Genomic DNA, 13,618 nt, shown 5'->3' with positions numbered 1-13,618 from the left:
CCAAATGGCCAGTTCAGAACACTGCATGCAATGCTCTTATGAATACACGTAAAAACATCAGAAGAGCCCTGCTGGATCAGACCAGTGGTCCATCTAGGCCAGCATCCTGCCTCACACTGTAGCCAACCAGTTCCTCTGGAGGGCCAACAACAGGGCAGAGAGGCCAAGGCCTTCATAAGAACATAAGCCCTGCTGGATGAGACCAGTGGTCCATCTAGGCCAGCATCCTGCTTCACACAGTGACCAACCAGTTCCTCTGGAGGGCCAACAACAGGGCAGAGAGGCCGAGGCCTTCATAAGAACATAAGAGCCCTGCTGGATCATACCAGTGGTCCATCTAGGCCAGCATCCTGCCTCACACAGTGGCCAACCAGTTCCTCTGGAGGGCCAACAACAGGGCAGAGAGGCCGAGGCCTTCATAAGAACATCAGAAGAGCCCTGCTGGATCAGACCAGTGGTCCATCTAGGCCAGCATCCTGTCTCATACAGAGGCCAATCAGTTCCTCTAGAGGGCCAACAACAGAGCAGAGAGGCCGAGGCCTTCATAAGAACATAAGAAGAGCCCTGCTGGATCAGACCAGTGGTCCATCTAAGCCAGCATCCTGCCTCACACAGTGGCCAGCCAGTTCCTCTGGAAGGCCAACAACAGGGCAGAGAGGCCAAAGCCTTCATAAGAACATAAGAAGAGCCCTGCTGGATCAGACCAGTGGTCCATCTAGGCCAGCATCCTGTCTCATACAGAGGCCAATCAGTTCCTCTAGAGGGCCAACAACAGAGCAGAGAGGCCGAGGCCTTCATAAGAACATAAGAAGAGCCCTGCTGGATCAGACCAGTGGTCCATCTAAGCCAGCATCCTGCCTCACACAGTGGCCAGCCAGTTCCTCTGGAAGGCCAACAACAGGGCAGAGAGGCCTTCCCCTGATGTTGCCTCCTGCCTCTGGGATTCAGAGGTTTACTGCCTTGGAACATGGAGGTTCCTCTCTGTCACCATGGCTAGTAGCCGCTGCCCAGTCCCCTTTTAAAGCTGTTTATTCCTGTGGCCAGGAATCTTCTGGCAGCAGCTTTCACATTTTAATCACCCTCTGTTTTGTCTGTCCTGGATCTATGGCCCATCAGCTTCAGTTGATGCCCTCGAGTTTTAGTACTTTCAGAGAGGGAGAAAGATTTCACTTTGTCAGCTCTCTTCTCTCCACCCCATGCATAATTTTATCAACCTCTACCATTCCCCCCCTCCCCCGGTAGTCCCTTTTCTAAACCAAAAAGTCCCAGACTCATGATGGGACCGTGCAGATATGTATAAAAGCGTGCCCCCCCCCAATGTGTCAGAATGAACCCTCTCGATCAGCAAGGATGCAAAGAACCATGAAACTAGTTCTGTGAACCCAGAGGGGGTTTAGTCTTGCTTTTCTTTTGAATGGCAGCCCTCCACGGCACGGTGCTGATTTATACTCGGGATCGTGTAGGTGGTGTTCAAAAGCAGTTTGAATAGCTGACTCCTTTGCCATATTTCAATAAAATGGAGGGGGGGAGAGATGCATTAGGGCACAGCAAGATGATCAAGTGTGTGGACCTCTTGAAAGCAGTTCTATTGATAGTATATTTATACCACTCAGTTTCTATATACATATACTGGTTTTAAGTTCAGATTAACAAATATAAGCCAGAAGTTTTGTGTCTAATGGTGTGGGATTTTTCTTTAAAAAGAAACGTTTTGACTTTGGCTCTTTCCGTTCCGTTCCGATTTACTCACCCAACATTTATCGGCAAAACAAATGCACAAAGTCAGTCCCATTATGATTGCTACCATTCCAAATGAAATCCCTAATTTTGCCGTTCTGAAACAGAGGAAGGGGAGGGGGAGGCAGAAACCAGAGATGACACAGTGTTAAGGAAAAAAAATGCTGTTCATGATCCAGTCGTCAGATTCCCGGGGGAGAACAGATAATCCCTTTCATGGCATGTTTCGTGCAGGTTTGGTATTTGATATTCTAAAGTTAATTCAGCATCGCTTTTTTTCAAAAATCGAACTGTTCTGTTCTCTGAAAAGTCTCTATTCAAAGCCCTGCATTAACCCACGAGTAGCAAGGGTGGCACTCACGATCTTGGGAGATAATACCATCCTGGGCCTTCTCAACGTTTAGGGCAGGGACAGCCAAAGGACAACCTGAAGTCCAAATCGGGCCCTTATATATTCCATGAAAAGACCGTTGCTCTTCATCTCCACTTGTGTCCAATGCTCCCTCTAAGCTGCGGAGTCTTGTGAGCAAAAATTCTACTTGGTGAGCTACCGGCATCAAAGTTGCGAGCGAGCGATTTGGCTACTGCATAAATTAGTTTGCTCTGGAGCCCCATCCTTCCTGAGCTGAGACAAGAATGTGTGAGCCGGAGGCTAATAAACTGTGAGCTAGCTCACACTGACTCAGCTTAGAGGGAACAAACCCCAACCTTTTTGAACCTGCGGGCACATTTGGAATTCTGACACAGCACAGGGGGCACAGCCACAAAATGGCGGCCACGGGAGGCGGTGCCAGAGACACAATGGCTGCTGCAGCTTATCTTCAGTCACACGGTGAAGATCCTCGTGCTCTGGTGGCCGCTGCCGCCAAAGCACCGTTTTTAAAAAAATCTGCGCAGCCAATCAAATCTCCGTTGGCCAACCAGAAGCTCTGCTGGACAAAAGCTCCATGCACCTTCTAAAAACACTTGGTGAGCACCAGGAAAGGAAAGACTCCCTGCACACAGAAAACTAGGAGGTCAGGGAGATTGCTTATACAGAGTCCTCAAGTTGGAACAGACTTTATAGGGCATCTACCCCCTTGCTCAGTGTGTGTGTGTGTGTGTGTGTGTGTGTGTGTAGAGAACAGCTTTTAAAAGAAAAACATTCTTACCTTGGCATTATGAATATCTGAACCAGAAACATACATAGCAACACAACGCTGGCACAGACGAAATAGCTCCTCAGTTTCGGAATGGGGATTGTGCGATACTGAAACGAAACGGTACAACCTGAGTCCAGGCGACACGGTTTTGTTCAGCTCATGACAACGAGCTTCTTGCCTTAACAAAAAAATCTTCAAGTATTCGAAGGGCTGTCAGCTTTCAGGTGAGGCCCAGGAAATCTCTCAAAGTTAAAACTGACCTCCCAACTACAGAGAACAGTTCTCCTGAAGAAAAGGGTTGATTTGGAGGATGGATTCTGTGGTATCATACCATGCCGAGGTCTCTGCCCTCCCCAGGTTCCATCCCCAAATCTCCAGGAATTTCCCAACCTGTTACTGTCGACTTTACATCCTAGGCAAAAGGAATCTTATGGCAAAGTGTGTCTGCCAACACCCACAACAGGTTTCAGTAGCTTGTTCCGGTTTGAGTGTCGGACTAGAGCTGGGGAGCCCCAGATTCCTATCTCCACTCAGCTGGACAGCCTTGAGTCGGACACACTTCTCTCGGCCCAGCCTACCTCACAGGGCTGTTGGAAGGATGAAATGGAGGAGAGGAGAACCACATGAGCCACCTCACAATTCCTTGCAGAAACAATAAGAAGAGGAGGAGGTGGAGGAGATTGGATTTATACCCCACCCTTCTCAGAGCGGCTTACGATCTCCTCCCCCCTCCCCACAACAGACACCCTGTGAGGTAGGTGGGGCTGAGAGAGCTCTCTCTCGAGAACTGCCCTTGAGAGAACAGCTCTGCGAGAACTTGTGACTGACCCAAGGTCACACCAGCAGCTGCATGTGGAGAAGAGGGGAGTCAAACCTGGCTCTCCCAGATTACAGTCCGCGCTCCTAACCACTTGGAGAGATTTGGATATCGTAAACTGCTTTGAAAACCGTTTTTGCTTTTATTAGATAAACAGAACGGACGCATCAGTGTTAGAAACACACAGAGGAATCCGGGAAACAGAGGGGCGGGCCTGGATCAACTGTTCTCAGCAACCCAATTTTTTTTACAATCAAATTGCAATTTTCTTGTTTTAAAACTTTTTATAGCCTTGTTTTTAAACTTTGTATAGCCTAGTAGGCCACCTTGGATGTCATTACCGACAGAAACATGGGGGCGCAGCTGCTTAAAATAAATACAAAATAATCAACAAGAGGAAAGAAAAAGAGTGTAAGCAAAGGGGGAAGATAGCGATAAACAGAAGCATAAAGGGTAAAAAAAACAGTCTCAGGGGACCTTGAAGATCAAGAGATGTATTGCGGCCTTAGCTTTCATGGCCAGGGCCCAGTCTGCCACTGGGCAAAAGTGTGCCTGTTAGGGTTGCCAACCTCCAGGTGCTGCCTGGAGCTCTCCTGCTATTATACCTGATCACCAGAGCCAAGTTCCCCCGCAGAAAATAGCTGTTTTGAAGGGTGGACACTGCAGCATTATATACCAACTAGGAGGAAAGCTCGTTGTAGGGACAATACAACGGGCGCTAGAAAGACACTCCCCCGTCCCGCGCTTTCTCCCCATTTCCCAGAGCCCAGGGTCGCCAGGCAGCGACTGGCTTCCTGGCTGGCTGCAGCCAGCAGCCTCCGGGTCTCTGCGACGGCTCTGCACCCCAGCAGCGCACCAGCCCCTGTCCACGTGCAGGCTGGGTGCCGGCATGGCTCGGTGGGCAAGTATGGCCGTGGCGGTGGCAGGACCGACCTCGGCCCAACGACCCCGTGGCCAGCAAAGGGGCTGGGGCACCCGTCATGTCGGAGGAAAGTGAGGCCTGGCCCCCTCTCTTTCCCCCCTCTGCAGATCCCAGGGCCCTGCTGTGTCCGGCAGTCTTCAGGCCACCTCCACGGCTCCTCGCCTGAGCGGCACACCAACCCCTGTCTGCTCACAGGCTGGCCGTCGACGTGCCTCGGGGCTCGGCGCTGCACGACGGCCACAGTGGCAGCAGGAGTGGCCTTGGCTCGATATCCCCGCTGAACAGGCTGGGCCGGCCATCGCCTCGGAGCACAGTGAGGCCCGGTCTCCTGCTCTCTCCCCCCCTTACCAGACCCTGGGGTCGAGGGAACGGCCTGCCACTGTCTCCCTGCCCGGCCGGGCCCAGTCGCAAGGCAGGCAGACCCCTGCAGTTGCCCCGGGGCAACAACTACCGCTGCGGCAGTGGCCGGAATGGGCTTAGTTTCCTAACCGTCCACCCACCAGAGCATCCATCGCGTCCAGTGGCTCCCTGCATACTGAAGGTGAGAGGCTGGCCTGCAGGTGTGTGGGCGGGACTGATCTGACACAGCAAGGCAAGTCAGCCAGTGGCCAGGGACCCGTTTGTCAGTGGCAGTTCATGGGGCCAACTGATTTTGGCATGCATAGAACACTGCCACCCCAAATGGCTTTTATATATAATATACCAATGAGGTCCCTCCCCTCCCCAAACCCCACCTTCTGCAGGCTCCACCCGCTAAATCTCCAGGTATTTCCCAAACCAAGCAAAAGGTAGGTATGAACAGGGAACTATTGCAAAGGAAGCTACTGCTCTAGAGCAGTAGGGGGGGAAATGTGGTATTTCGCAACTCGTTCTTCTCTTCTTAAAGCAGAGATAACCAAGGGTTCCTCATGTCTGTCTGTGGTGGTGCTCCGATTTTCAAAGGAAAAGAAGATGAACAGGGTCATTCAAGCTATGGGCGCCTGGGAGATACCAAACCACTCCTTTTGCTGCACTGACAAGACCTGAAAACTCAGAAGATCCTGCCTAGAATCAGGGAGTTCAACTCCATACCGCCTCCCAACCAATGTTCCCTCTAAGCTATGGAGTCTTGTGAGCTAGCTCACACTAACTCAGCTTAGAGGGAACACTGCTCCCAACCTCCTCTGCACCCTTCACAAGACTCCACAAAGAGGAAAGCTGCAATACTTCGTGCGGAGCTCCGACCCGTTAGGTATATCTTCCCTCTGCAAGCACAACTCTAGAGAGGGATGCCTTCTTGGCTTGCAGCCGGGTTGTTTTTACACACACCTGAGAAGTCTAGTCATCTCTTACCCACCTCTTTTTCAAGTCCCATCTCAACGAAAAACAGCAAAAATCCACACAGCCCACGAAAGTCGTCTGTGCTACCACACCAGGGCCTGCAAGTGAAAAAGAAAAGCACCGCTGAGAAACACAGGAAATTGAGGGGGGCAGGGGGAAATGCAGACATATGAAAACGCAAGGCGGAAGTTCGGACTCCTCACAGCTAGCAGGGCATCATGACTTAGGGAGACCACAAGCCCCCAGTTCAAATCTCGCTGCACCGTTAGCGTACTGGAGGTCCTCGGCACCCACCACTCTCTCTTTCCCTACCCTCAGTCCATACTTCCTGTTTGCAGGATAATAATTATGGTTGCCAACCTCCAGGTTAGGGTTGCCAGCTCTGGGTTGGAAAGGACCTGGAGACTTTGGGGATGGAGTCCGGGAGAGGGCGGGGTTTGGGGAGGGGAGGGGCCTCAGCATGGCCCAATGCCACAGAGTCCACCCTTCAAGCAGCCATTTTCTCCAGGGGAGCTGAGCTCTGTCAGCTGGAGACCAGTTGTAAAAGCGGGAGATCTCCAGGCCCCACCTGGAGGCTGGCAACCTTATTCCAGGTGACAGAGATCAGTTCCCCTGGAGAAAATGGCCTCTCTGGAAAATGGCCTCTCTTCTATTATATGCCACTGGAGTCCCTCCCGTCCCCAAACCCCACCCTTCTAGGCTCCACCCCAAAAATCTCCAGGTATTTCCCAATCCGGGTCTAGCAAGCCTAATACACTAGAAATCTGGTTGACTGTTAACGGAGCTACTGGACTCTTTTTGCAGACCAACACAGCTACCCACTGAAATGAAATTCACTCTAGCAACTGAAGCCGAAAATGCAGGCTATACCCACCTCCCACTTTTCCCTGATGCAGCCAAAAATTTAAGAATACTGTGCTGGGTCCTGACCTGGAAGGCCCAGGCAGCCCATTGCTTGTCAGATCTCAGAAGCTAAGCAGGGTTGGCCTCAGTTAGTACTTGGAAGGGCGATCACCAAGAAAGACCGGGACCAACATGCAGAGGCAGGCCATGGCAAACCACCTCTCACTGTCTCTTGCCTCGCAAACCCTCCAGGGCCTCCATAAGTCACCTGTGACTTGACGGAAATTTCCACACAGCTACCCTGGCAGTGTTCCTTCTAATTTTTTACACCCTACTAAGTGGAGGAGTTCATATCCTGAGCAGAATAGAATTGCTGTGATCTTAAAGTGAGCAATGGGCAGTGCAAGACCCTGTGTGGCTCCAGATTGCTGCTGAGCAGGGCTGCCTGTGTTAATGAGCAGCCGCTCATGTGCATAGCTTAGAGGGAACACCACTACCCTCTGAAACTACTCACATCAATGTGAACTCTATGAGCATTGTTCCTTACTAGGAGTGAGGCCCATTGTGGGAAGAAATACAACGAGCTCTAGAAGGAAGATCCAGGTGAGTGTCACGGCTGTGGCTGGTGGGGTGGCAGAGGGAAGGGGAAAATAGAGGGAGCCATGTTTATTTCCTTCTGCTTAGCTATAAGGCAGGGCTGTCTCAAGTCATTTTGCTGCCCCAAGTGGGTAGTATGGGAGGACAGCCTCATGGTAACAGGTATGGTTCCCTCCGCCCCTGACTTATGTTGATTTGGGGTTATGCAGTGGCAGCTAAGGCAGAAAAGCACCTCCTCCTGTGCCATGTCTTCTGGATTCCAAGGGTCTGGAAAGCGGCTCCATAGCGTTACAGGGTTGCCAACTCTGGGTTGGGAAATACTTGTAGATTTGAGGGGTAGAGCCTGGGGAGGGCAGGGTTTGGGGTGTGGAGGGACCTCAGCAGGGTATAATTCCATAGAGTCCATTGCCCAAAGCAGCCATTTTCTCCAGGAGAACTTATCTTGGAGATCTCCAGGTGCTGCCTGAAGGCAGGCAATACTAAGGGGAGGGTCAGACGTGTAGATTTGAGGGGTAGAGCCTGGGGAGGGCAGGGTTTGGGGTGCGGAGGGACCTCAGCAGGGTATAATTCCATAGAGTCCATTGCCCAAAGCAGCCATTTTCTCCAGAAGAACTGATCTTTGAGATCTCCAGGTGCTGCCTGGAGGCTGGCAATAATACGGGGAGGGCCACACCTGTAGATTTGAGGGGTACAGCCTGGGGAGGGCAGGGTTTGGGGTGTGGAGGGACTTCAGCAGGGTATAATGCCATAGAGTCCACTGCCCCAAGCAGCCATTGTAATAGCTGGGAAATTTTCTGTAGGGGAAATGATGTGCTGTGGCTGGGGAACACTGTGATTTCTGGGAGATCTCCAGGCCCCACAGGGAGACTGGCAACTCCAGAGACCGTTTCAGGGGATATTGGGATATGTATTTTGGCAACTCCAGTGACCGTTTAAGGGAAAATAGGGATATGTATTTTACCTCAGGACACATTCAATGACTCCCAACAGCAACAACAAACTGTTTAGAATGTTAGAGGCAAAGGCCAATAAGGCAACATATGCAAATGACCTCTGTGTTCCGACTGGCTATTGGGCGGAGAGGAACAGCAAACTGTTTAGAATATTGGAGAGGCGAGACTCAGTCTACACAGCCAGTGAATAGGGACAGCTTCTGAGTGACAGATCAGGGAGCTAACTGATTTGGGAGCGTGTGGAATGTTCAGGAGAGTCCACGACCAAAACAGAATTATTATATAGAGAGATACTGCTCATTAATAGATTTTTCAAAGCGTGCACAGAACTGTGGAGTTTTAATGATCATTTCTAAGCCGAAACTCCTATCTTCCACAAAATTATGAATGCATTTCAAAAAAGGTTGTTGACTTTAAATACCAGGGTCTCACGTGGATGCCCAGTTTTTCCAGCATCTGCAACTCTTACTGCAAGCTGAATTTAGTTAGCTGATTTCTGGAAGTGCCTACGAAGGCAAGCAAACTTAAGCCTAACATCCAACAGCCAGGCCGGAGAGACCGTTTCCCAGTTTCCCATTCTGTAACATTTCTGTTTCTAGGTTCTATTTTTCTTCTTCCGCAAAACTGCAGCCAACTGAAGATGCCCTTGCCGAATCACACGGCTGCTAAGCTACACTTTCGCAAAACGACAGTTCCAATTATTCCATCTCTTTCCAACGAAGTTTTCTTTTGTTGCACTGTTTCTAAAAGCTGACATCTCTGCAGAGGTGCAGGGTTTCCGCCCCAGAGCCTGTTCAGAAAACTTCTAGAAAATGTGAAGTGGGAGGAAGCGGAAAGAGAGAGGCATGTTCGCGGAGCACGGCATAAACCACAGCCCCCACAGTTTTGAGACGAAGGGGTGGGGTTTTCTAAGCAGGCTAGCACCTTCGTGTTCCACAAAATAAGAACTGAGAACTTCCCTTCCTCTTCCTCCCCCTTTTTCAGTAGTTGAGGCAATTCTCTTAAGAACAGGAAGAGGAGACAGCAATTACTTGGCTGAACTGAGTCCTTCAATGGTGGACAGCATTTTGTCATGAATATCTTCTTCCATCCTTCCCTTCTGAGAGGTATTTCTAAACACAGAAAAGGGGGGGGGGGAGACTGGTTATTTATCGGCAAGACAATTCAGGGCTTGCAACCATTACATTCACATTCCCCACCAAAAACCCTGCATTGTTACACTGCCAGAGAAATGTGAACAACAAAATAGGAAGGGTTATCTTCTCACTCAACAAATAAATAGTTGGGGGGGGGGGCGCAAGAAATTTTGGAAGAACTCTTCTATGGTAGACAGTTAGAAGAACACAGACAGCAGAATAAAGGAGAAAAAAAAGAGACACTCACTTATAGTTTACAACGGAAGGAGGACACACACGTTCTGTCCTACAGCCATCCAGACTAGAGAGAGAGAGAGGCGTTGGATGTGACACAGCGGCTCTGTTTGCATTCATTAGTAGCAATCAAATTAATCATACAAGACAAGACTGTCGTTATGAACAGTCATTCTTCAGAGGGTTGTCAAACAAACAAAAACAACAAAGTTGAATTCTGGGTATAAGCTTTTGTGTGCATGCACACTTCTTCGGATGCATTGAAACAGAGCTCTTCAGGCCTGACGTATAGGTAGAGAGCCTCTCTTTACCTATATGTAAGGCTTGAGGAAGTCTGTTTCGATGTATCCGAAGAAGTCTGCAGGCATGCACACGAAAGCTTATGCTCAGAATTAAACGTCGTTGGTCTTAGACTCAGACTTTGTTCTAAAACTATGTGTCTCTTTAAAAAAAACCAAAACTTTGTGCCCCTTCTGGAGAGAAAAGTCCAAGAGGCTGAATTAATCGTTAGATTCGAATCCAGTAGCAGCTTAGAGACCAAGAAGAAGAAGAAGAAGAAGAGAAGAGATTGGATTTATACCCTGCCCTTCACTTGGAGTCTCAGAGCGGCTTACAAACTCCTTTCCCTTCCCCTCCCCACAACGGACAGTCTGTGAGGTAGGTGGGGCTGAGAGAGGTTGGACAGAAACTGCACTTTCAAGGAAAGCTCTGACAGAACTATGGCTTGCCCAAGGTCATCCAGCAGCTGCAAGTGGAGGAGTGGGGAATCAACCCCGGTTCTCCCAGATTAGAGCCTAACCGTTATACCAAACTGGGTTCCGAGGCGTAAGATTTCAAGAGTCAAAGCACCCTTCATAAAATACCTTTGAGAGCTCCGACTCTCAAGACCTTGTGCCCAGAAAACCTTGTTGGTCTCTAAGCTGCTACTGCACTCGAATTTAACTGTTCTACCACAGACCAACACAGCAAACCTCGGAAACTGAATCAATCGTGTGAGAGTTTTATTAAACTGCAACTCTTCTCCTTCCACCTGCACACCAGAAACACATTTTTAGAAAATTAACTAGCACGGGGAGAGAGTTGGCACCGTGCATCGATGGAACAGGGGGATTGCTATGTTCGGCACTCAGAGCAACTTTGGCACCCAAATCCAGGAACATCTGGCAGGGTGAGACAAGAAGCAGATGTGTTTCTCTCTCGGGTCTCCTCCGCTGTCATTTTGACAGGGTTCAAGCTTCCCCCAAATGGTGTTCCTGTGGGTCAATGGACAACTCCCTCCCCTCCCCGGAACAATATGGAGGCAAATCTGCAGCCAGAAGAGGGAATGAGCAAAAATCACCCTCTTGAGACTGAAAAGTCTTTCTGTCGGAAGAGATGCTCCTCTGCTGACTGAACAGCACCCTCGGATCCAAGCCCAGCTCCCTCTCCACAGCCAGATCTGTCCCTCCTCAAAGGACAGTTGCAAGTTAAGACAGGACAGATGTGGACAAAGAAGTCCTTCTAGTCTTGAACTCCACTTGTGACACGGTCATCCAGGGGCTGATCGAAGACTTACGCACCCACGCCCCACTGGTCTACCTTTCCTTCCTGTATTTATTTATATTGTGCTTTTCTTCCCACAAGGGATCATGGTGGCTTAGAGGTTAAGACACTGAGCTGCAGACTGGAAGGTCTATAGTTCGGCAGTTCAAGACCCGCGTGATGGAGTGAGCTCCCGCCTCTGGCCCCAGCGCCTGCCAACCTAGCAGTTCGAAAGCAAGAAATTGCAAGTAGATAAATAGGACCTGCTTCGGTGGGAAGGTGACAGCATTACGTATGCTTCGGCATTTAGTTAGGCCGGCCACATGACCATGGAAACGTCTTCGGACAGCGCTGGCTCTTCAGCTTGGAAATGGAGATGAGCACCGCCCCCTAGAGTCGGATTCAACCTGCTTTCAAGCAAGGGAAACCTTTACCTTTCTCCCCACGGCTGGGACTCAAAGTGGCTTCGAACACTGTTCTCCCCTCTTCCATTTTCTCACAGCAACCCTGTGAGGTAGGCCAGTCTGAGAGTCTGTGACGGGCCCAAGGTTACCCAGCAAGTTTCCCTAGTAAGAGAGGGGACTCGAACCTGGGTCACCCAGGGTCCTAGTCTGCCCCTTAGTCCACTACATCACATTGGCTCTCTGTCTGCAATACATACTGTCTTTGGACCTGGCAGTTCCCTCTAGTTATCCTGGTTAACACACATGAGTGATCCTATGCTGCGTGGATTTGCAGAATCCCTTTCTGAAAAGCCTCTTTGGGGTCGGTCAATATTACACGCACCAGAACTCTGAAAGTTGCTTCTGTTTGGAGAAAAGCATCTTCAGGAAAGAATGAATGTCAACAGAGAAATAGTAAAGGTGACTATATGTGTTTTAATCCTTTCCCCTTCTACCACTTTAGCATAGGTGGGATGAGGATGTTGGAGTTTTGGTACTTAGCTACTAAAGGACACAAACTGGAAATCAAAGAGCGCAGGGGGGAAAGAGAGGAATTATCAAGCGCCAACGCAAAACAGATGGAGCGAATGCACAGTTATAAACGGAGGAGGTTCAGCGTGCACAGTGTCGCTGATAAGGATGTTTGAAGGAAGCAACTGTTATGAAGCAAAGTTACGCCTTGGCCTTCCGATAGGACCCTGCTGATTCGTGTGATCTGCAAATAATGTCTACAACTTGAACACCATCTCGCTGAACACCCGTAATCAATTGTAGGGGATGGCTACTAAATCACAGGCCTGCCATCAGCTGACTGCTTGTTTTCACAAGATGCATGCACATTTTGCAAGCACGAATCAAGAAGCAGCGCTCTATCCCAAGCCAAGAAGGAAGCCACATCTAAGATGGCAACCACCGTATGCTGGTTTCACATGAACATTTGCTGGTTTTGAAACTCAACAACACAATGTCATGAATAAACAACACAATGTCATGAATAAACAACACAATGTCATGAATAGCCCTAGGTTGTTTTTTTTTATTTTAGTATTTTAGTATTTATGCGTTTTAGTTTTTACGTATTTTAGTATTTATGACTTGTGTTCCTCAAAAGTTATTGGAAATCCCTCCTGAAAACTAGGCAGAGATACTTTTCAGGTCTCACACTCCAACAAGTCCGGGGACAGCTAAACAATTCCAGATGTCAAAATGCGACGGGAAATGAAGAGAATAATCATAACGGTGCGCAACTTGCCTCTCTGAAGCTCTCTGTCGGTTTGCCAGATGCAGCGTTATCTCCTAGGGGAGAGAGAAGAAGAATCGTTTCCCCTTTCGACATGTAAATTCCACCTGGAAAGCTCCCGGATTACTCTTCACACTGGACGGTTCCTCGTTATAGGCGTACCTTTGTGCTGGCATGCCTTAATGCTCTACCATGGCCCCGGTCACACGCCCAAGTTGCCACGGGAGAGGCACGGATGGTGGGCGGATTATCCGGGCGCGATCACACCCCAACATCTGGGAAGTGGAGCGCACCGGTGGCTTACCGCCGACAATGTGCCTTTAAAAACTAGTACCTCCAAGGTACTAGTAAACGTTTGCCACGGGCTGCCTCCAGACGCCCGTGGTGTGATCGCGCCAGCGCACAGCATTCCCCTCCGGTCCCTCGTTTACCCGCCGGCGCTGAGGGAAGGACCCGTGGTGTGCTGCCGGCGCGTCTGATTGCGTAATTGCACATCAAACTGTGCCGGGGCAATTAGCCACGCCCCCCCCCCCGGCGATATCTGGCCTGTGTGACCGGGGCCCATGTAGAGTTTTGCAAGGGAGGTATCTTGCAGATACCATACTCTGACACTTTCCAACAAGATTTTGCCAGTTCACACAGTAAAATGCAGTTGGCAAAGTACATTGAAAGTGGACTGAAAGTGGATTTAGTGTGTGAGGTCACAGCAGGAA

General features: G+C 49.8%; 1 protein-coding gene across 1 annotated transcript in view; it reads right to left on the bottom strand.

Annotated features, from left to right (window-relative positions):
- ADCY7 (adenylate cyclase 7) overlaps positions 1-13,618 on the bottom strand; it is a 95,396-nt gene that overhangs the window by 33,019 nt on the left and 48,759 nt on the right. The window contains 6 exon segments of the mRNA XM_015419257.1: positions 1,751-1,835; positions 2,889-2,986; positions 5,955-6,036; positions 9,363-9,443; positions 9,715-9,768; positions 12,918-12,961. Coding sequence (XP_015274743.1) covers positions 1,751-1,835; positions 2,889-2,986; positions 5,955-6,036; positions 9,363-9,443; positions 9,715-9,768; positions 12,918-12,961 — 444 coding nt within the window.

Source organism: Gekko japonicus, unplaced genomic scaffold, assembly GCF_001447785.1.
Source record: "Gekko japonicus isolate JY-2015 unplaced genomic scaffold, Gekko_japonicus_V1.1 scaffold111, whole genome shotgun sequence".
In the NCBI taxonomy this organism is placed as follows: Eukaryota; Metazoa; Chordata; class Lepidosauria; order Squamata; family Gekkonidae; genus Gekko; species Gekko japonicus.
The sequence above is the reverse complement of the archived record's forward strand: the minus strand, read 5'-3'. Positions and strand labels throughout refer to the sequence as shown.